Source organism: Crinia signifera, chromosome 1 (assembly GCF_055691185.1).
Source record: "Crinia signifera chromosome 1, ASM5569118v1, whole genome shotgun sequence".
In the NCBI taxonomy this organism is placed as follows: Eukaryota; Metazoa; Chordata; class Amphibia; order Anura; family Myobatrachidae; genus Crinia; species Crinia signifera.
Window position 1 is genome coordinate 199767996 of NC_139217.1, and position 21120 is coordinate 199789115.

The following is a 21120-nucleotide window of genomic DNA, read 5'->3' on the forward strand; positions in this document are numbered from 1 at the left end:
TGTCCTGGCTGGGCAGAATCAACATCACTAAAATGAACTCCCTACCCAAATTGCTCTACATACTCCAGACCTTACCTATCTCTGTCCCAGAAGCCTGGTTTAAATCCATCCGAACCCTGACCCAACAATTCATATGGTTTCGTAAAAAACCTAGGATTAAGCGAGAAGTCCTGACGAGAAGCACCCAAACAGGGGGATTTCAGCTACCAGATATAAAAAATTATTATCCTGCTATACATCTAAACAGAGTACTGGACTGGACTAGAAGTTGAAACATCAAACAATGGGTGGAACTAGAGGGCGTCTGTGTCCGACAATATCCTGAAATATTTCCCTGGCTCCCTAGGCTCCCTAAACTGCCACCATCCGACCTGACTATCTCCCCTACCCTTGCCGTTTAGAACCTTCTATGGCGCAATCCCATCATTTCTTCCGAACTTGGCCCTCTGACTTCCTTTCTGTATAACCCAGATTTCCAACCGGGGCTGAACATCCCCGACTTCTCCCAATGGGCACTAGAGGGACTTTTTAGAGTTGGTCAGGTGATAGCTGGCTCAGGTGTGTGCTCATTTTCAGATATACAGGCAAAATGGTCAGGTTCGACATTTCATGCAAACAAGCTCTAGAAACGCAGTAGCCTCCTGAGAACTGACCTCCTTTGAAAGACTCTGTGTAACCACATGTGACCCCTCTCACACGATCTCACTGTTATACAAACAAAACTCAAATAACGATACTTCCTCTACATCCACCCGTGCCTGGGAGCGGGATTTAGGCCTAACTATCTCTAACAAAGAATGGTAATCTATCTTCCTGAAAGCCCACGCTAGTTCTATCTGCATCCAAACAAGGGAAACCCAATACAATACAATACACCCATCTCTCTTACACACCATAAACCAGACCATCTCAGCGAGCTGCTGGAGGTGCGGGAAGGCCACTGGAACTCTCCTACACATATGGTGGGAATGCCCATTGATTACCCGCTTTTGTACCGATGTTATTGAGACCTCGCAAAAAATACTCCACATTTGCCTTCCCGCGACCCCCGCCTTCTGGCTGTTAAATCTCTCCACCACTCCGCTATCCTCCTACAAAACCTCATTGCTCAGACACCTTGGTAACGCTGCGAGGGCAGCTATACCAATCTTGTGGAAATCCACGATCCCTCCCACACGCAAATCCTGGTTCACCAAAATTGACCATTACATGTCTATTAAGGACGGTCTACTATCATCAGGGGATAGACTCTCAGACTTTACAGCCATATGGCTTCCTTGGCTGGATTATAAATCCTCACAAGATTATAAAGATTCTATTTGCAGTTAAAGTGGCTGGATCCAGTTCCAGACTATATTAGCTTTAACTTACCTCTGTCACCTTACACCCCCCTCCCCACCCCTCTTTATCCTCTTCCCTCCTCTCTCTTCTTCCCTTATTCCCTCCCCACCCCATGTACCCCAACCTGTCTGCACCAATGCGAATACCCACATTGCACCTATCTTCCTGCGCCTCAACTTATGGCTTTTAAATGACTTCATAGACCTTTGAGGACCACATTAAGAGCATTAACACTACTGTTGATTGTTGACAACTATGTGTCTCGCTGCACCGAGATAAGCAGAATATTCGCATGACTCAATGTATGAATCCCCTGTTATTTCTTTCTTTCAATATTCAATAAAAACTGATTATACAAAAAAAACTTGAAAGCTTGGGATTGAATTCTTAGATGGTTGATCTTGGTTGCAGGACAGAAAATAGAGTTGTAGTAAAAGGAGTGTAGTCACAGGAAGAAAATGTTACCAGTGCAGTACCTGGGCCAGTGCTTTTTAATATCTTTATTGATGACATTGAAAATGGAATTGAGGGTGAGGGTAACATGATAGAAACTTTCAAATGGGTGTGGTATGGGACTCCGACAGTCGGGATCCCGACAGTCATTATCCCGACGTCGGGATCCCGACTGCCCAGAGTCAGACAGCATGGCGAGCACAAAAAAGCCCCTTGCGGGCTCGCTGCACTCGCCACGCTGTGGGCACGGTGGCTCGATACGCGAGCCACCTATTCTATTCTCCCTCTATGGGGGTCGTGGACCCCCACGAGGGAAAAAAGCGGGTGTCCGTCGGCATTTTGACAGTTGGGATCCCGATGTAGGGTAAATCCGAGATACCATTGATCCCGGAGTACTCGGTGGTCCTGAAGCACTGTTAACAGACCATGAAATCCCTCCATTCAGCGTCCCTCCAGGAGGTACATTGGAAGGTAATACACAGAGCATATGTGGCCCCGGTACAAAGGGCCCATATGATAACTGGAGAACCTGACACATGCGTTAAATGTGGACAGAGGCGAGCCACCTTCTTTCACAATCTTTGGCAGTGCGGCAGGATAGCCACATACTGGAATAGGCTTATTGCATTTATAAATAACACCTTCCACCTAAAGGTGGCAAAAAACACTACTGTGTGTTTGCTACTGTTAATGGGAGACTGGGACTGGGAAGGCAAGAAAAAGACCCTGCTCCCGGTGGTTACAGCGATATTGGGCATAGCGAAGAGACTGATTATGAAGTATTGGATTAAAAAATCGGCCCCCACTATCTTGGAAACAAAAACCGTCATAATAAACACCTTATATATGGAGAGACAGGCCACGGTACCCGACGTGGAATCGGGAGTAACAAGATTCTATAGAAAATGGGGTCCCTATATTGAAACCTTGCCCAGCACCACCCAAACCCAAATCCTGAGCCTTTATGAAAACACGTTATGGTACTTGGTACGGCAATTGGGAACTACATAGGAATCTTGAAACCACTATAATATTACATAGGCCAGAGGTTCCCAAACTTGTTTGAATCACGGCACCCTAGAGTATCAGAATATTTTTTAGGGCACCCCTAGGCCAAAGTTTGTTACCAAGAATAAAAAAATAAAAATTAAATGAAATAAGTTGTGCGTAAATGTCATCCTTAGGTCCAGTTATGTGGTGAAGAACACGATTCACTTCTGTTTCTGATTTTGACGGTTTCATTGGCCATAAATTATTTGAATTGGTTCTGGACCACCAACCTGAGGCACCCCTGCAAGTGCTCCGAGGCACCCCAGGGAGCCTAGGCGCACAGTTTGGGAACCATTGACATAGGCATACAATTCACAATATTTTTAACAGCATAGAATAAGTTTGAAAATGGCCACTATAATGTTGCTCCACCACTTAAGGGAGCCCATCCTTCTCATTTGACTGATGACCGGCCACTATGTGAATAAAACCCAACCCCTTAAGAAATCCAAAGGGGACCCAGATACAGAGTGTTGGCAGCAGAAGGGATAAACTGGAGCAGGGCGCTACGCTAAAAGAGCTTAACCCCTTCCCCTTTTCCACCAAGGAAGCACCTAATAGTAGCGAGGAGCTTGCTCCCTAGCTTACCCCCTAGTGACGCTCAGTGGGGCCCATTAGCAGAGTTTATGGCAGCGGAAGAGTTACTGGGGCAGAGTTTTGGCAGTAGACTCACGTATTAGGTGTGTTCCCAGGATGCAGAGCACCACAGCAAGGACCCTTCCAGCTGCTCCGTGATGTCCTCATATTTTCTGATATCCAAGGGGTCCTCTTCATGTCACTGCTGGGTTTTTCCAGAATCGTTCCAACCAGGCTGCCCGTCCGTCCGCGTTCTGTCGTCCTCCACACCACCGCAATGGTCGGCTCCATCTGGTCTGGGACTTGGCTGGTCCAGGGGAGAGTGTCTTGCTTCCATGCAGTGATGCTCCTCCATGGCCCGGTCCAGGTACCTTTCCAGCAGTCAGGCACACATAGGGAAGCTCTTCTTGGGGAATGGTGATCCTGCCCTCCTCAGTGCATGGACTTCAGCAAGGTTACTTCAGTTCTCCAGACGTTCTCTTCTTCCTCTGGTCAGTCCTCTCAGCTTCTGCGCAGCCACATTTATACACCTTTTTGGGTCACTCCCCTCTATTTTCTCCCTGAACATCTGAATCCCTACTGGATCTCGGGGCCCAGCAACCACACACCCACAGAGGATTCTACCCTACAACCTGGGGTATCCATTCAGCTAACAGGTTAATTTTTAAGTTTCCACTAACCCACTGGGGTTTCCCTATCTATTGTCTGCATATTGCATCACACTATCTTTGCAACTACCAGTAGTCCTGAACAGACATAGTGCTCTTTAGTACTTCATTGAACTCCCATATTGCTGTTGTGCAGTACTTAAACTCTACCAATATCTAGCGATCCCCTGTCAATTATATTAGGCCCTACTGCTTGAGGTTTAAGATCTGGTGGCATCTTAAGTACTGGTGTGCAGGGCTGTCTTTTCGTATGGGCTTAATGGGCACTTACCCAGTGGCCCTAGTTGTATAAGGGACCTATTCTGATAGCTGAGTATCCCCTTTTTCCAGGGATACCAGAATTTAGAAAATCGGCCCTGGGGAACTGGAGATATCCAACTTCAAAGCAGCAGTCCACATCCGACCTGTTAATTGCAATTCCCAGTCATATTTCTCAGGTTCTCTCTGACATAGAGTTTTTCTGAGAGTATATTCCAAAAGCTCGGACTCTCTCCTTTCTGTCGACACTATCGGCTTGTCTCTATCATGCCCAGAAGCAGAGATATCAGCCTTCCAGGAGCCCGTCCCTGCCCCAGCTCCAAACGTCTGGTGTACAGTTTTATATTTTTGTCAATGGATTGCTCTGGCTACTGATCTCTGATCCCCAAGTTCCCAGCACCTCCTGAAAGTTGGGACTCTAGGTTTGTATACTATTGAAGGCTAAGAAATCTATTTCCAGATAATGGCGATATCTGCAGTCAAACAAGCTGCCCTTCCACCGGAAAATTATCCATTATCCAACCCTCCCCTGCGTATAAAACACCCCCTACCTCCATGGAAGTAATTTACAAGGGACCCTTCATTCAGCTCAGTGCCCCCTTCCACATGTTAGTGTTCACCCTCCCACCACCTGTGCAGTAAAGGAGTAATTAGCAGAAGTTACTGCTAGGTCCTACATGTTAAATGGAAGATAGAGCACCCCCTGATACATGTGGGACATCAAAGCTGCTGCTGATAGCACCCCTCACCCCTAGGAGGGGAGAATAGGTAAGGGCCCCAGTGCATTGCTTTGCCCAGGGGCCCACACTGCTGTTAAGACGGCCCTGCTGGTGTGTACATATGGGCAGCTGTTGTAGGCAGAAGACCCTCACTGATGCTCTAGGGGGTCTGATACAGTACAGGTCTGTACAGAAGTTTCTTAACAACTGGAATTGAGAACCACTTTTCTAATTGATATTCACACCTCTAACTTATTTTCCACCTTTATACAGATCACAGAATACCATCGTTATTCACTAACTATAAGAACACAGGGCCAAATTGCTGTGTCACTTTGGGCTTATTCTAGTTCGCTCTTTCTGACAAAATCCTTCTTAGATGGACAAAACCATGTGCATTGCAGGGGGGGCAGATGTAAAATGTACAGATAGAATTTGAGTAAGTTATTTTGTTTCTGTGCAGGGTAAATACTGGCTGCTTTATTTTTACACTGCAATATAGATCTCACTTTGAAGTAAAACCCCACCCAAATCTAATTCTCTCTGCACATGTTACAGCTGCCCCCCTGCAGTGCACATGGTTTTGTCCATCTAAGAAGGATTTTGTCAGAAAGAGTGAACTAGAATAAGGCCCTTTATTACATAGACCCACTAAGCATTTTTTTGCCATTGCAAAGCTTTGACCAATACGCAATCTGTTGCACTCCACCTTTTGTAGCAAATCTCTGTTTTTCTTGTGTGGTACTACTACTACTACCAACTTCTTTTTTCCTTCTGTTATTATGTCTCAATATGCAATGCCTGCACTTTTTATTTTAAATATTTTTTTAACTCTTATGCCTGATTCTAGAAACAGTAGTAAATCAGTGAAATAATTTCCAAAAACAATCAACTAAGCATTTGCAGACTTAGGGCCTTATTCTGGTTGGTGCGGTCGGTTCTGAATTCTTTCGGACGGCGATTTTTAGCTACGCAATGCGCATGTGCAATGCAGTGTCTTCGCACTTGTTCTCCGTAATACCGTCTACAAATGTCCACCGAAATCCCACTGGAAATATGGGTGTAATATGGGCGTCATGTAGGTGTGTATAAGGGTGTGGTTTCAAAGTTGGCGAAACTGGGTGTAAATCTGGGCGTAGACGTGGGAGTGTACAAACATTGGTAGGCGTGCATTCGGACCGGACACCGAGTGCAAGCGAACCAACACGGCAGAAATCTTCAGTGAAAACAAGCAGCTTTCACTTCTCAGAGGGCACTGGTTCATGCGCTAGGCATTCGGATCGCCCAATTAGTACGATCGCACCTTAAACACTCACAGCTGAGCACACTACAATCCACTCCTCTAGTCATTAGTGATTAATGAAACACTTTTCACAGGTTCAATTGGACCCATTGCTGGCTAAATGGGCCAATACAAAATACTTGAATATAGGCTGCAAACACAACTTTATTGGTATCTGTCCCACATTTACACTGCACTCAATGGACATAACTCTGTTACCCAAATCTATATGCACATCTGCCTATTACATTAATGTGAAACAGCACACATGTTTGGAAAAAAAAATATTTAATAAATAATATTGTAACAGTTTTTGCACCATGTTAGTTTGCACATGGGAACATAAGGGGAAATAATATAAAATGTGTATCACATTTTACACATAGCCACAGCAGAATCATTAGGAACACATCAGGTGGCTTCACAAGAAATTTATAGGAACAACACTTCGAGCCCAGCAGCCAGTAATTGAACCAGACAGGGGGCAACAGGGGAACAAAGCCAAATATTCCAAGAGAAGGTCCACAAAATGTGGGTACCCTTTGCACGGGATTGGATTGCACAGCTGAAGCTGACACACACAGCAAAAGAAAAGATTTGGGACAACATAATGGTGGAGATTAATACGGATGCCTTGCCACGTGCAGCAGCTCTTCGCCCACGCCCACGTTGTGCTGGTGGGTTGGGGGGATCAGCTGCTGTGTTCCCCTTCCGGCAGCAGGGAGTGCTGATGGTGGATCAGCAGCAGAAGCAACAGATAATAGGGCCCTATTGGTGGAGATTAGCTCCGCCACAAGCTCATTATGGCGGAGGAGGAGGTCATTTTGGCGCAACAGCAGGTCATTTTACCGAACAGCTTGCTCAGCAATGACCTGCTGACTGCCAGCTATTGCCTTTTGACTGGCAGCTTTTTCCTTTTGCGTGTCGACAATAACTTTCAGGACCTCCTCGGTCCTACTCTGCCGCTCTGCTGCTGCCTCTCCCTGCTGCATAATGGTATTCAGCAGCTGCGTCCACCCTCCAACATCAGGTCTGGCTAATGGAGCCTGCAAACGCCACGCCCCCCCCCCCCAAAAAAAACACTAAACAAATAACCCGGCGACAAATCCAACTTGGATTCTCATTACCTATTCTATTATATGTACCCACACATAAACTTCTTTTATTGCACACATGCACATACTACATACCATATGTGAAGGGCAAATTGGAATGTGCAACACTTTTATTACAGGTAGAACAAATGCAACTAACCCATTCCAGAATCTAAGGCATTCCACAACACATCACATACCAATCACTAATTTCATCCAAATCACATGTGATAGACCTATATATACTGGCTTGATGCTATATACTTGTGAATCTGTTTTTCTCCATGTTAGATGAGTATTTTGAAAGTCACAATTTGTGGGCCCAGTCAGATTTGTATGTGTTGGTGATGGGTTGATTAATGCAAATATACATTTTTTATAACCATATATTTGTTTGAAGAGGTGAATATAGCAGGCAGCTGAGGTCAATAATGGTGTAGGCTAGAGAGTTGCACATATGTTTATGTGTGTATTTCAATACATATACGCATAGACCTAAACGCATACAGTAACTAATGCGAAGGCCAGCTATGCGATGCCAAACGCTCGGCGATGCAATGGTTTCGCATATCTCTGTTGCGCATACACACTGTTCATATAAATATGATCAATAAAGTTAATACCAAGTAACACTCTTTCCAACCAATCACAGGACATGATTGTTTTTAATGCGCCATAGCAAAGATGGCTTACTACCAGCGTGCAGCACCGTTCTCCACTGCAGAGCTGCTGGCCCTAGTCTCAGTAATGGAGCGGAGGCTGGGCCATGTGGGGCCTTTTGTGTCCAATAGGGACAAGCGCCGGGCGTACATTGCTGCCCGACGCAGAATTTTCACCAGCACACACGTGCGGAGGACCGTTGCCCAGCTGGAGAGGCGATGGTGTATGCACTAGTTTTCACAATAATAACTAAACTAAATCATTTAGGTTAATTGGTTGTCAATGAGAATAAGTGGTTGTCAATGAGATTAATTGGTTGTCAATGAGAATAAGTGGTTGTCAATGAGGTTAATTGGTTGTCAATGAGAATAAGTGGTTGTCAATGAGTTTTAAATGTGTGATACTTACTAATTGACATACAGTCATGTGGATATAATATTTAGCTGTATATGAATAATGTTTTTTTTTATTTTATTTTTCCCTTTATTTTCACTCATCCATTCCTCAATTTGATCATATTTTCAAAGCACGGGAAAGAGCAGCAGAGACCTGTGCTGAAGAGGCCCACTCCCAATCCCCTACCCACTCCCAATCCCCTACTCACTCCCAATACCCTACCCACTCCCAATACCCTACCCACTCCCAATCCCCTACCCACTCACAATCCCCTACCCACTCACAAACATCTTCCTTCCTCCTCCCTTCTCCACCCACCGACCCTCCTCCTACCGAAACCCCACTGGCAGCACCCAACTACCCTCCACCGACCGACCAGTGCGAAGAAATGGGAGCAGAGGTGGGAGAAAGTGGTAAGTATACATTATGCCTCATGTATTTGATTAGCATTATGTGTAATGTATTTGTAACTACACTATGGTTTATGCCATAAATGGAGTATGGGGGACATGGTTACAAAATGGTTTGTCTATAGACAATTGTAATCCAGGGTATGGCCAGAAAACAACAATATTACCCAAGGCCATAATGTCTCCATTAGGCTGTTGGTTCAAAATGTAAACACCCTGATGCTATTAGCCTTCACCAGCAGCAAAAACATCACACATAGGTTAGTATGGATTAAGGAAAGGACGGGAATGAGAACCACAACTTAACCACATTGCATTGACATAGTGTATAGATAATATTTATGAAAAAAGTTAAGTACTCATAATGGTAGTAGCTTTACAGTACATTGCTGACTGGTAAGGCTTGTCAAGTTTGAGAGAGGTTCAAGTGTCGGTGTAGGTGTAATGTTAAATATATTGTAAATTTCTTGTATAAGTAACAGATTTTATTCAGTAAACCACTGTGTGTGTGTCACCATATTAGTAGTTAGATTAATGTTCCAAGGAGTAGTCTATGTAAGTGTGTGTCTATGATTTTTTATGCTGTAGGTCATTTTGACATATTTTATGTATCACAATATAAAATGTATACATGAATATCAATAGTAATGTGTTGAACCCCCTTTAACATGCCAACAGATTACCAGAGACAAGTCCACGGGACACTTCAACGAATGAGGGAGCACCTCCTCATGTTGGCACAAGATGTGCAGGACCTTACGGACCTTCTGAGTTGATTTTTTTTTTGTTTGAATAAATAGATAATTACAGTTAGAAGTTGTGTGTGTGTTCTTGTTTAATTTAACACTATTTTTACAAATTGTTTAGTATTTTTATGGCACTTGCAAAAGGTAGATACTGTATAGAGATGTGTGTTTTCATAAAGTGTAATAAAGTGAAGGGTAATTAATAAATGGTGTTGAAGGTGTGCTGGTGTGTGTATGTGTGTGTGTGTTTGCACAGCCATCTACAGTACCTTTATTATAATGACCAAATCATTGCATGACACAAAATTCTATAATTTTTATTAAAAATAACGTTAGCCAGTATGCATAATGATGTACACAGTCACAGTCACACACACACACACACACACACACACACACACACACACACACACACACGTACTGTGTTTTAAACTGTAGGTATTTGACATTTATTATGTGTTAATCACAATTTGAACATTTGGATTGATTGCATTTGCCTTGCAATTAATATATAGAATGCATACATACAACACAGGTAAAGGGGCAACAATGAAGTAGTCAAACTTAACATGATGTAAGGGTTAATCTAAAGTGCAAGTAGTGTGTTTAAGTGTCAATTAATATTTTTAAATCTAAGCTATTAGGAATTGATTAGATTTAAAAATAATATATATGTTACGAGGTAGCCTAATTGGATAAGTGTGTAATGTTGCTGAAGCATGATTTCTGAATAGATTACTGAGGTTTGCGCAAATACACCAACTCGGTGTGTACGGCCAGCTTCTCATCCGTTCGGACGCAGTAGGGACCGTGCAAACTCTGTGAGATCTGACCGCACAATGACGTGTGAATGCAGTCCGAAGACACTCCCTCTTCTTAGAAAGTCGCCACGAACGGATGCGGACGACCTGCGGGCGTGTGTTTTTGGAATGTCCGCCGTGCGTTGCGTTCGGGCATTTCCGAACGAACGCGCATTTCCAAAGAGTCAACCAGAATAATGCCCTTAGAGTGGGAAGCTGCTGTACATCTTATTAAATTATAACTTTAGATGAGTTTGAGCACTTTTTTATTCTGATTACTGGTACTTTTTACATAAAAAAATACTGTTGTTGCTATTAGTAACAGTATAAGCAGAGTGTACTCATTGTCCAATCACTATTTTGAGGGGTGGAGATTTCACACAGTGTGTGTATTACTTCAGCCCTCATGAGTCAGTGATGCTTGAAGGTACCATTGATTGTACTGCAAATGATGCTTATGATGGTCTTGCTGTAGCAGGGGAGATAATCTGCACATTAACCCTCTTCTACTCAGTTTGTCGTGTCTCTATCACATACTACTCATGGCTTCTATATTCCCCAGTTTTCGTATCCTGCAGAGGACAAAGTATGGAACTACAAATTCCTGCATGAGCACCTGGAGTAGAATTTGTTACATAGGAATGGAAAGTAGCAGGTGAGAGATAATTGTGTTAGTTGCACCAATGTTTAATTTGCCGTGTTTGGAGCTGTGTTCTCTGATGTGTTTTGTTGTAATTCATAGTAATTATATGCTTCATACTGTATACACACATTTATTGGAACTGGAAGACACTGGAACGATAGCTGTGTGGTAAGTATTATTATTATTATTATTATTATTATTATTATAGATAGAAGTAGGAGTCATTTATTTTATAAATTTTTACACGTTTTCTTTCAAATTGTTTATTTTTGCTTTTGTTTGATTTATATACCTTCAAATACAATACTGATAGCAGTGCATTTGATAAAACAATGGACGTGTTTTATATCAACGCTGAACTTCCTGGTGTACAAAAGAATTTGTACATTGATTGCTGACATTTATATAATGGATACATATTTCAATGTGACAAAAATATATACGATTAATAGACCAATATTTATATATTTTAAGGCAAGAGGGTAAAAGGGTAATTCTATTGCAGACAATCCAGGCAAAGAACAGCATCAGAATGCCGCAATATTTAGCATTACACCATCATAGTAAAAAGAGCGATGTTGCTCTTCAGTAATTCTGGATGATGCGCGCAGCTGCTCACTACTGACGACGATTCATCCCCATAGAATAAAAAGCGCACTGATACCATCTCATCTTTATTTTTTAATGTTGGAACCTTGTTCTGATGTCTTAACATATAGAACAAAATAGCTCTACTAAACATGTTATGTATATGTTTACAAAAGTGTATGGCGCAAGTCTTACTTAACAATTTTAACAATTACATGTTAGTAATGTGTGTTACTGTAAATAGAATAAGGTTTTTTTAATAGCACAAATCAGCACAATCATGGGAACAATTGTGCAAATTAAATTTTGAGGTATATTTTTCTTCTTTTTTTCCCCATTCCCTACTGTATTTGTAAATACATAATTGAATGAATTTGTCAGCGAATACAGCTGGGACGATGGTTCATTCAGTCTGTTGTGTGGTTCACTTGGGGTAAGACTTAACAATTATGGATCAATGCACAATGTATGAAATATGTCAAGCAATAGTTTAGATTATTCTCTCATCTCTACCCAACGGTAAAAATTAAAAACCTTGGATGTGATCCCATTATCTGGAATCCGTATGAGGTTACTGCATTAGTAGTGCTCCTGTGCGTTCCCATATATCATTGCTTTGCACAATGGGCTCAATCTGTTCTGCTTTGCTGCAAGGGTTAAGCGAGAACAATATTCAGAGCTATTGGTAATCGGTTATCATAAAGTATGTAACATATATACTTATATTTATTTGAGCAAAATAACAGAAGCTGTTCCATATAATCAAAAAATGACAATATCAATGACAGGTTTAATTATATTAATTTATTATTATATTAATTTAGCCAACAGAGTCGCTTGTTTGAATGACGTATTTCTATCTAAGAAAGAAAGTGACCTTTTTTTAAGACTATAACACAATTAATGTATAATTATTTTTCATAGCTAGGTTATCATGCATATAATGTGTGTTATGTGGAGGCTGCTGTTTTTATGTTACAGTGCTTTGTCTTTCAGGCACAGATTAGGGATAATAATGTTTATTGCAGAAGCAGCTTCTCCTTCACACTCCACTAGTTTTAACTGATGACTGCAGAACTGGAGACGTACAAAAGGCACAGCCTCTCCATATGGTAGCCCCTTTATCTACACGTCATTCTATCTCTATTATTCACTCTATATTTTACTTCCATTTATACCATTTCCACTCAACCTTCTTTTTGTCCTTGGTGTATTTTTTTGAAAGTCCTAATTATTGAAAATTTCATGATACATTTACTTTAAGATCCAGTATGGGTTATCGTCATTGGTTATAGATACCATTTGTAAACAGCCATTATTAACAAGCTTAGAATGAATCCCAGGCCTGCCACTCCTAAAATAAATAAATTCACACAATAAACCGGTTCAAGTCCATTTCTTCAAGCTTTAAGTGCATATGGATTGGACCTTAAGTGCTATATATATATATATATATATATATATATATATATATATATATATATATACACATATATATATAATTCACTATATAAATATATATATATATATTTATATAGTGAATAATAAGAGGAGACTCACTGGTCTTGCTTGTAGATTTTTAAAGATTTAATCTAACATACAGTACCAACAACTTAAAGTGCTAAGTGTATGGCAGTGTATATACACAAGGCTGTATTGCAAAGTAGTGCCTCCATGGCCATGACTCTTTATTTGTGAGCACATTTGAACAGTTTATCCTGTATGCACTATTCACTCTTCAATCCCCATCCTTTTCCACGTGTGTGCGCCAAAACTTGATGAGTCAAGCAAATGCGTCGTGGAAGAAAGTTGGTGGTTGTTGTCGACACCAGGACTGAACGGCAGCTTTCACCTCATCATCAGAGTTGAAGTGTTGACCCTTTCATCTTCATGTACAAAAAAAGTGTTCAAATCTGTTCACAAATAAAAAAGTTATAACCATGGAGGCATTACTGTTCAATCCAGCCTTGTGTATATATAATATATGCTAAATACCACTGACTGACTCACCACAGAACCTCCAGAACCGTAAGGACTAGGAAATTTAAATTTGTATAGTAACTTTATTTTGTGTTGTAGGCACCCATTAAGAATTCATTTTTCAAGATTCCACATCCAAAGGGGTTAAAAGGGGTTAAATGTGTATTTTAAAAAATCCCTTATTCTCTCTTAATCCAAATGAGATTTAGATTTTGTTTATGCATACAAACGTTACCAAATTAAGTTGCAGATGTATTAAGCCTAAAAAACAGAAAAAGGTACTTATGTAATATCTGGACTCCCGTTTTTCTTATAAGACCGCGTCCCCTCGTGGGGCTCGCTGCGCTCACCACGCTTCGGGCACGGTGGCTCGCTGCGCTCGCCACACTATATAAAATAAACTCCATGCGTAGTTGGATAGTAGGGTATGAAAAAATGGGATGCATTTAACATGGGAGTCCAGATAATACATAAGTACCACAGCCTATAACATGACAGAAGTTGATTGGCTGGACATTTATCACTCTTTATCACTCTCATGTTTATCTCTTTTTAAGGCTTAATACATCTGCCCCCAAGTTTCTCAAATGTATTTCAGCATTTTTCTAAATTCTACCCCAAAGGGGGTGAAAAGGGGTAATCAGACCTATTATCTCAGGGCAATATACTTATTGAGGCTGAAGGGGTAAGACAAATATTTTTTTTAGTTTATAGTATTTTTAGCAGCATGTTATATCTAAGTTTATAAACAAACTATTTTTTCTATATTTTTTTACCGGATGGTGGGTGCCGGGTTGATAACAATTAAATGTAAAAATGTGAAAAAATATTGTGTTTGACTGTGATTGACCCAGCAAGCCTCCGCTGCATGCTGGTACTTGGTGAACCACATGTATCCACATGTGGGGCATTAAAGGGCCTGCTACTACTTGTAATTCTACAGTCAAACAATTATTCAAATAAACAAATAGATACACACTGTGACATTGGGGGTTATTTTGGTTCAATCTTTCTGACAAAATCCTTCTTAGATGGACAAAACCATGTGCACTGCAGGGGGGCAGGTGTTACTTGTGCACAAAAAGAAGCGACCAAAACTATGTCGTACGATGGAAATCTTGGGCGTCCAGATAATACACAAGTACCAACTAGAATAAGGCCCTATGTGCACTGCAGGTGGGGCAGATGTTACTTGTGCAGAGAAAATTAGATTTGGGTGGGGTTTTACTTCAAAGTTAGATCTATATTGCAGTGTAAAAATAAAGCAGTCAATATTTTCCCCAGAAACAAAATAACTCACCCAAATCTAATTCTCTCTGCACATTTTACATCTGCCCCCCTGCAGTGCACATGGTTTTGTCCATCTAAGAAGCATTTTGTCAGAAAGAGTGAACTAGAATAAGGCCCATTATCACTTTAATACATATACACACACACACTTACTTATGTTGACACATATCCTGTAGAATCCATTATGGGTACCTGTTGGGACTTACGAGCAGCATGTGTTTCCAAATGCCGGGGATTCCACTGAATTTTGTCAAAGGGAATCCCCTCAGCCAAATTGCATATTCTAAACTTGGGTCGTGGTGAAGGAGGGAGTCCTGAATTATATTTCTGCAACTGGGCCCCAACCCGGGACAATCACAGAGAAAATCATGAGGTCTTCCAGTGTACTTTATTAAAGTATATAACATTTTACATCCTCCTACTTTAAAACCAAATCAGGTAGGGGTGGGGAGGGCAGTGTTATTTTAAGTAAAGTGTATGACATCCAGCTATCAGGTCGGGGGTGAGGCACACAATGGCTGATGCTATATCAATATTCTATTATACTCTATTTTACTGACTACCGTTTATTCTGCAGGAGATGCCTGCTGCAATCAATTTGGCAGTGATACATAATCAATATAGTCACTGATTTTTAGTCAATGGGGCTTGTTACAATCAGGAAGCCTTGGTCACTCATATACAATACAGTCTGTGAGTGAGGGTATAATAATGGGGTATGGGGACCGGCTAAAATGAAGAAACTGAGTGCCGTAGCATTGGACATCACAGGTGAGGGTACATGAAGGGGGAAAGTAATAGAATATGGGAAAACTATAATGTATAAGTCACAAGTCAGGTATCAAAATATAGTGCTAGTGATTGTTTAAAGGAAGGGAGAACATAACTCAGTATCTTGCTTAGGGCCACATGCAGTCTAAATTCACCTCCTATGTATGAAAACAGGTTTTTGAAGGATATCATGCAATTGTTTTTATAAATTTCCCTCAAAATTTCACCACTGCCCTTTGAAACATATCCGCTTTCCCAAAACTGATGGGAGTCTTTAGGGCATGATGTCAAGGTATATCTGGAGCTTGGAACCGACAGATGGCTACTGCAGATGGCTACTATATCGCAAATTCCTCTGGTTCCGTCCATATCTGCCCCCAATGATGCATGCATCAGTCGATGTTTGTACAGGCGAATCGGCTACAGTGAACTTGAACAGGAATCAGAATGATGGTGTATCCAGCTCACCAGGACGTCACTTATTGGAACCCATTTCCTGGCAATATATAGACATATAATCTTTGCAAATTTAGGTGGAACAGCTGGATCCTTCACAAGTCCAAACACATAGATGTGTGCAATATCATCAAATCTGGCAGAGATCAATTTATTGACCCAATGTGACGATGTACTGTATGTCCAGCTTACTGTAGTGTTGTAATTGGATATAGTTTAAAATGCTGTCAGTGACAAACACTTCAATTGTGTTCCTACCATTATTTACATGTACAGTATATTCCCTTTCTTTAAATGCCACTAATGCATACAAACAAGAAGGGGACAATGTCTATTTTCATTTGTCTAAACCATCATTAATTAGTATGACATATGAAGTTTTATCATAGACTATCATTGATTCTCAGGTTTCAATTTCAGTTGTGGACATATTTGCTGTGGGAATTGTAAGATATTTTTTAAATGAATGTTTTATCTTTAGCGTGCCTTATCTTAGTCCTTCTTCTGTTCCTGAGCCTTGATTTATGGTGCTCCTTCTGCGCCATGATTACAGTCATCAATGAAACAAATGCTTGTCCAGCAGTGAAAGGGAATGTGTACACCACTACGAGAGACCACTGAAATAGTAGTAATAGATCAAGTCTTTTTAAATGTGACCTTTCCTGAAGGTTATTAGAAGAACTGTCAGTATGCAAATTGCAAACAATCCATTATAATCCTATATTCTAACATTTTTCTGGGGCTGATGATAATGTGCCATATAATATTTTATAGACGGGGATTTGTACAGGAACATTGAACAAATAACTTGTTCATGATGTATATGAAAACTGCATAAAAATGGAAGGAGGGAGCAATGGCTGGTAAATCACATTGTAGTAACTAGACTTCCCATGTGTAATAGATGTTCTATTTTACAGCATAGGATGGTAACTTCAGTTCCAATTTTACTTTATTCCAACATCCACATGACCCCAGAGCACTGATCTCTAAATGAGCTGGTTATCGCTTTGCAGAACTGGCATGCATTGTCCCATCAGTGTTATCTTTTGAATTTCGTTTTAGTTTTTTTAGTCACTTTCTTAAAATTTGACTAAATTAAATTCACATGTTAGTAAACATTTTTATTTTCATCTTAGTTAAGATTTAGATCTCAGTTAACATTATAGTCTAATTTAAGTCAAATATTTAGTCAGAGCTTTGCAATATAATAATACTGTAATTGATTTTGCTGAAGAACATTACTCTACCATTCCCATTAATATTTTGTATACCTTTCAATGTGTTTAGTTGTCACACTATATATATATATATATATATATATATGTCTCCAATAGTTCCGCACCTATGACAGCAGAGTCAACACGGTGGTGCTCACTCCAAGGAATATATTCCAAATCACAAATAGAAGCAAAGAAGAGGGCACTCACCAATTGTTGAAAAAACATGAAAAAAGATTTATTGCTCACATGACATGGCTAACGTTTCGGTCTTGTCACAGACCTTTTTCAAAGCCAATCTCTACACAGAAGAGGTCCTTCCACCATGTTCTTTTTTTTTCAACAATTGGTGAGTGCCCTCTTCTTTGCTTCTATTTATTTATATATATATATATATATATATATATATATATATATATATATATATATATATATATATATATATATATATATATATAGGATGCAGAAAAGAAGCGGCACTCTCGGATTTGAAATCAAACGTGAAACGTGCTATTTATTGTCCAACATGTTTCGGGCAGGTACTGCCCGTCCTCAGGGATCAACAATATAAACCAAGTGACATACATATATAGTGCAACTAGTGAGAAAACCCTCCCCTCGCGCCGTGCGGCTACCCGCCCCTCTTACCTGCATCTTCCGTAAGTTGGTCACGCTCCGCTTCCCCGTAGCCGGTGATGTCCCGCTTGGCGCCATTCAGGAGGCCGTCGCTCTGCCCAGCTCCAGGCGCTCCCAGTGACGTCATCGGGCGTCTCACTGCGCCGCGGTTCAGCTGGAGAACCAGACCTCGTTCTGGAATCAGCAGGGGGGGTTGCCATGGCACCTGGGGCTCCCAGTGAGACGCCCGATGACGTCACTGGGAGCGCCTGGAGCTGGGCAGAGCGACGGCCTCCTGAATGGCGCTAAGCGTGACATCACCGGCTACGGGGAAGCGGAGCGTGACCAACTTACGGAAGATGCAGGTAAGAGGGGCGGGTAGCCGCACGGCGCGAGGGGAGGGTTTTCTCACTAGTTGCACTATATATGTATGTCACTTGGTTTATATTGTTGATCCCTGAGGACGGGCAGTACCTGCCCGAAACATGTTGGACAATAAATAGCACGTTTCACGTTTGATTTCAAATCCGAGAGTGCCGCTTCTTTTCTGCATCCTGTACCTGGACCTGCGGGCCCATTGTTGAAGGCACCGGGTCAGTACCGTGTTGGACCTCAAGTTTGGAGTGCCGGCCACACACACTGTATATATATATATATATATATATATATATATATATATATATATATATATATATATACACAGGTAGTAAGTGCGCAAGTCCCAAATAAGTCCAATTTCCAAAGGGTTAATACCCAAACTTCCAGTCTCCTGCACTTTGGTCTTTTCATGACCGGCAGCTCCTATCAACACCTGGATTCGAAGGGTCACTCAATCTAGAAAATACAAACAAAGGAGCGCTCCATAGTGCAATGTGTATAAGCAATTTATTTCATGCAGCTTTAAAATTCACGTAAAAGCAATGGGTAACGTACCCTAACTGACGGTTAACACAACCGCAGTGATGAACAGCATGGATTTGTGTCAACACACAGGGTGGCGGAGAGGTTACACTCACACGTCTTGGTAACAGCTTGATCGACGCTAGGCCACGCCCCAACGCGTTTCGTCATCAAAGGACTTCGTCAGATGGAGAGCCGGGCTGCTGGCGGATCGCCAGCGGTGACGTTTTGGCGATTCATCAGCAAGAGGGAGCCCGGCTCTATCTGTATATATATATATATATATATATATATACACTAGGTGATTCATTGCGTAGGGCGTTCTTCGCATTGTCGTAAGGGACTTCGCCCTGTTAATCTGTGAACGCCTTTATTGTGTGAGATATGGTTATTATTATCGATATGTAAAAACATTGATGGTCATCCATTGCATAGTTATACACCATTGATGGTCTGTTGCACTTTGGCCATCGATGGTAAACATTGATGGTAAAAGCAACGATGGCCATCCCTAGGGGTGGCGTGTGTGGGTGCATTAGTACCCTGGGTGGGGTAGTGGCAGGTGCAGGGTTGCCACACATGGGAGAGGGTGTTTGCTGGTACTGTTGGAGGGTTGGATCGGTGCGGGTGTGCTATGGGTGGTGGATTTGTAGGTGCGGGGGTGGCGCATGTGGGTGGGGAAGGGGCGGGTGCAGGGATGCTGAAGTTGTGTGCAGGGATGGCAGCGGGGTTGGAGGGGTGGGTGTGGGGCTGACGGGACAGGGTTTGTGCATGTTTATACGGAAGAGGCCACTGTGGCATGGTAGGGGTGGTGGAGGGGCAGTTGTAGCGTTATTGGAAGTGGATGCAGGAGTGCACACATCGCAATGGCCATTGCCAATGGGGTGGGATTTAATGCTCAGTGCCGGGGGGGGGGTTCAATATATTTATTGCCGGGGGAATGTAGCTGCAGACACAAGAGTACATGGCCATGTATGCCCCCTCATATGTAACAATGTCCCCACCCATTAACAGCCTCCCTTGTGCAGGGCCTAGGTCGGGGTTGTGCGCTCTGCTAACGGGGCTGCAGGCTTGTGGGTCACTGCACGCTTGTGGGGGTGAGTGGTATGAGGGTGAGGGGTGCATACGCTGTCTGTTACCTGCTGCTGCACGGCGGCATCTTCCACACAGCAGCAGCAACCAGCATGGAGGGGGAGGCGGGTGGGTTTCAGCGACTTCCGGCCCAGCACCACCACGGTGTCCTTGCTGTCTCCTCAGCTGCCAGAGATACACGCTGCATGGCTGGCTGGGATATGTAGTCCTAGTTAAACCTGAGCTCCAGCAGTGGGATGCCCAGGGGAATACATTTCCCATGATCCTTTGAGCTCCATTGAGGAAGCAGGAGGAGGGCGGCAGCAGCAGCAGCACAGTGTGAATGGGACAATGTGCTGCTTATAGGGCAGGTGGGGAGTGATGTGGGTGGGAGTAAGGGGTGTTATCAATGTAATTGCTGTAGCGGCTGCAGCGTATGTGGGGTGAGCTGTAGCTGGAGGAAGAACCTTGATCGGCTCAAGGCCACGCCTCCAGTGTTGACGTCACTGGACCTTGATGTGTGGTCCTCGTCCACTTGTGTATGTATTTTGTGTATATATAGCAGTTGTGTGGCGAGGGTAGGGCACCTATAATGTGTGTGCACATTGTTGGTGGCCCGCAGCAGCTATAGTCTGTGTTATCAGTCTGTGAGTGTGTGTATGACTCCGTCCAGCGTTATACACACAGTCACAGATTGACAGTTCTGGCTCAATATATAAGATATACTGTATATATATATCCAATTAAGGGCACTCACCAAATTCAAAGTAAATGTAAAGAATTTATTTACCAATCCATCTGTTCAGTCACAGAGATTAAATCAGGGGTCAACGTTTCGGCCACGAATGGCCTTTTTCAAGACAGTACAACAATTAGCAACTGTTCAGCTCCAGAGACCAGGATACGTATCTGTCTTGAAAAAGGCCATTTGTGGCCAAAACGTCGACCCCTGATTTAATCTCTCTGACTGAACAGATGGATTGGTAAATAAATTCTTTACATTTACTTTGAATTTGGTGAGTGCCCTTAATTGGACCAATATTGCCCATATGAACTCTTATTTGTGGTACTGCCTTAGAGCAGGGCTGGACAACACCGGCCCTCCAGATGTTGATGAACTACACATCCCAGCA

The 21120-nt window shown here is 42.2% G+C and overlaps 1 protein-coding gene across 1 annotated transcript in view; it reads left to right on the forward strand.

Moving 5' to 3' along the window:
• The first annotated feature begins 10982 nt into the window (after nucleotides 1–10982).
• MTHFD2L (methylenetetrahydrofolate dehydrogenase (NADP+ dependent) 2 like) overlaps nucleotides 10983–21120 on the forward strand; it is a 125718-nt gene continuing 115580 nt past the window's right edge. The window contains exon 1 of the mRNA XM_083158057.1: nucleotides 10983–11108. Within this exon, the coding sequence (XP_083014183.1) occupies nucleotides 10996–11108 (113 nt within the window). The 5' untranslated portion in view covers nucleotides 10983–10995. The remainder of the gene's footprint in view (nucleotides 11109–21120) is intronic.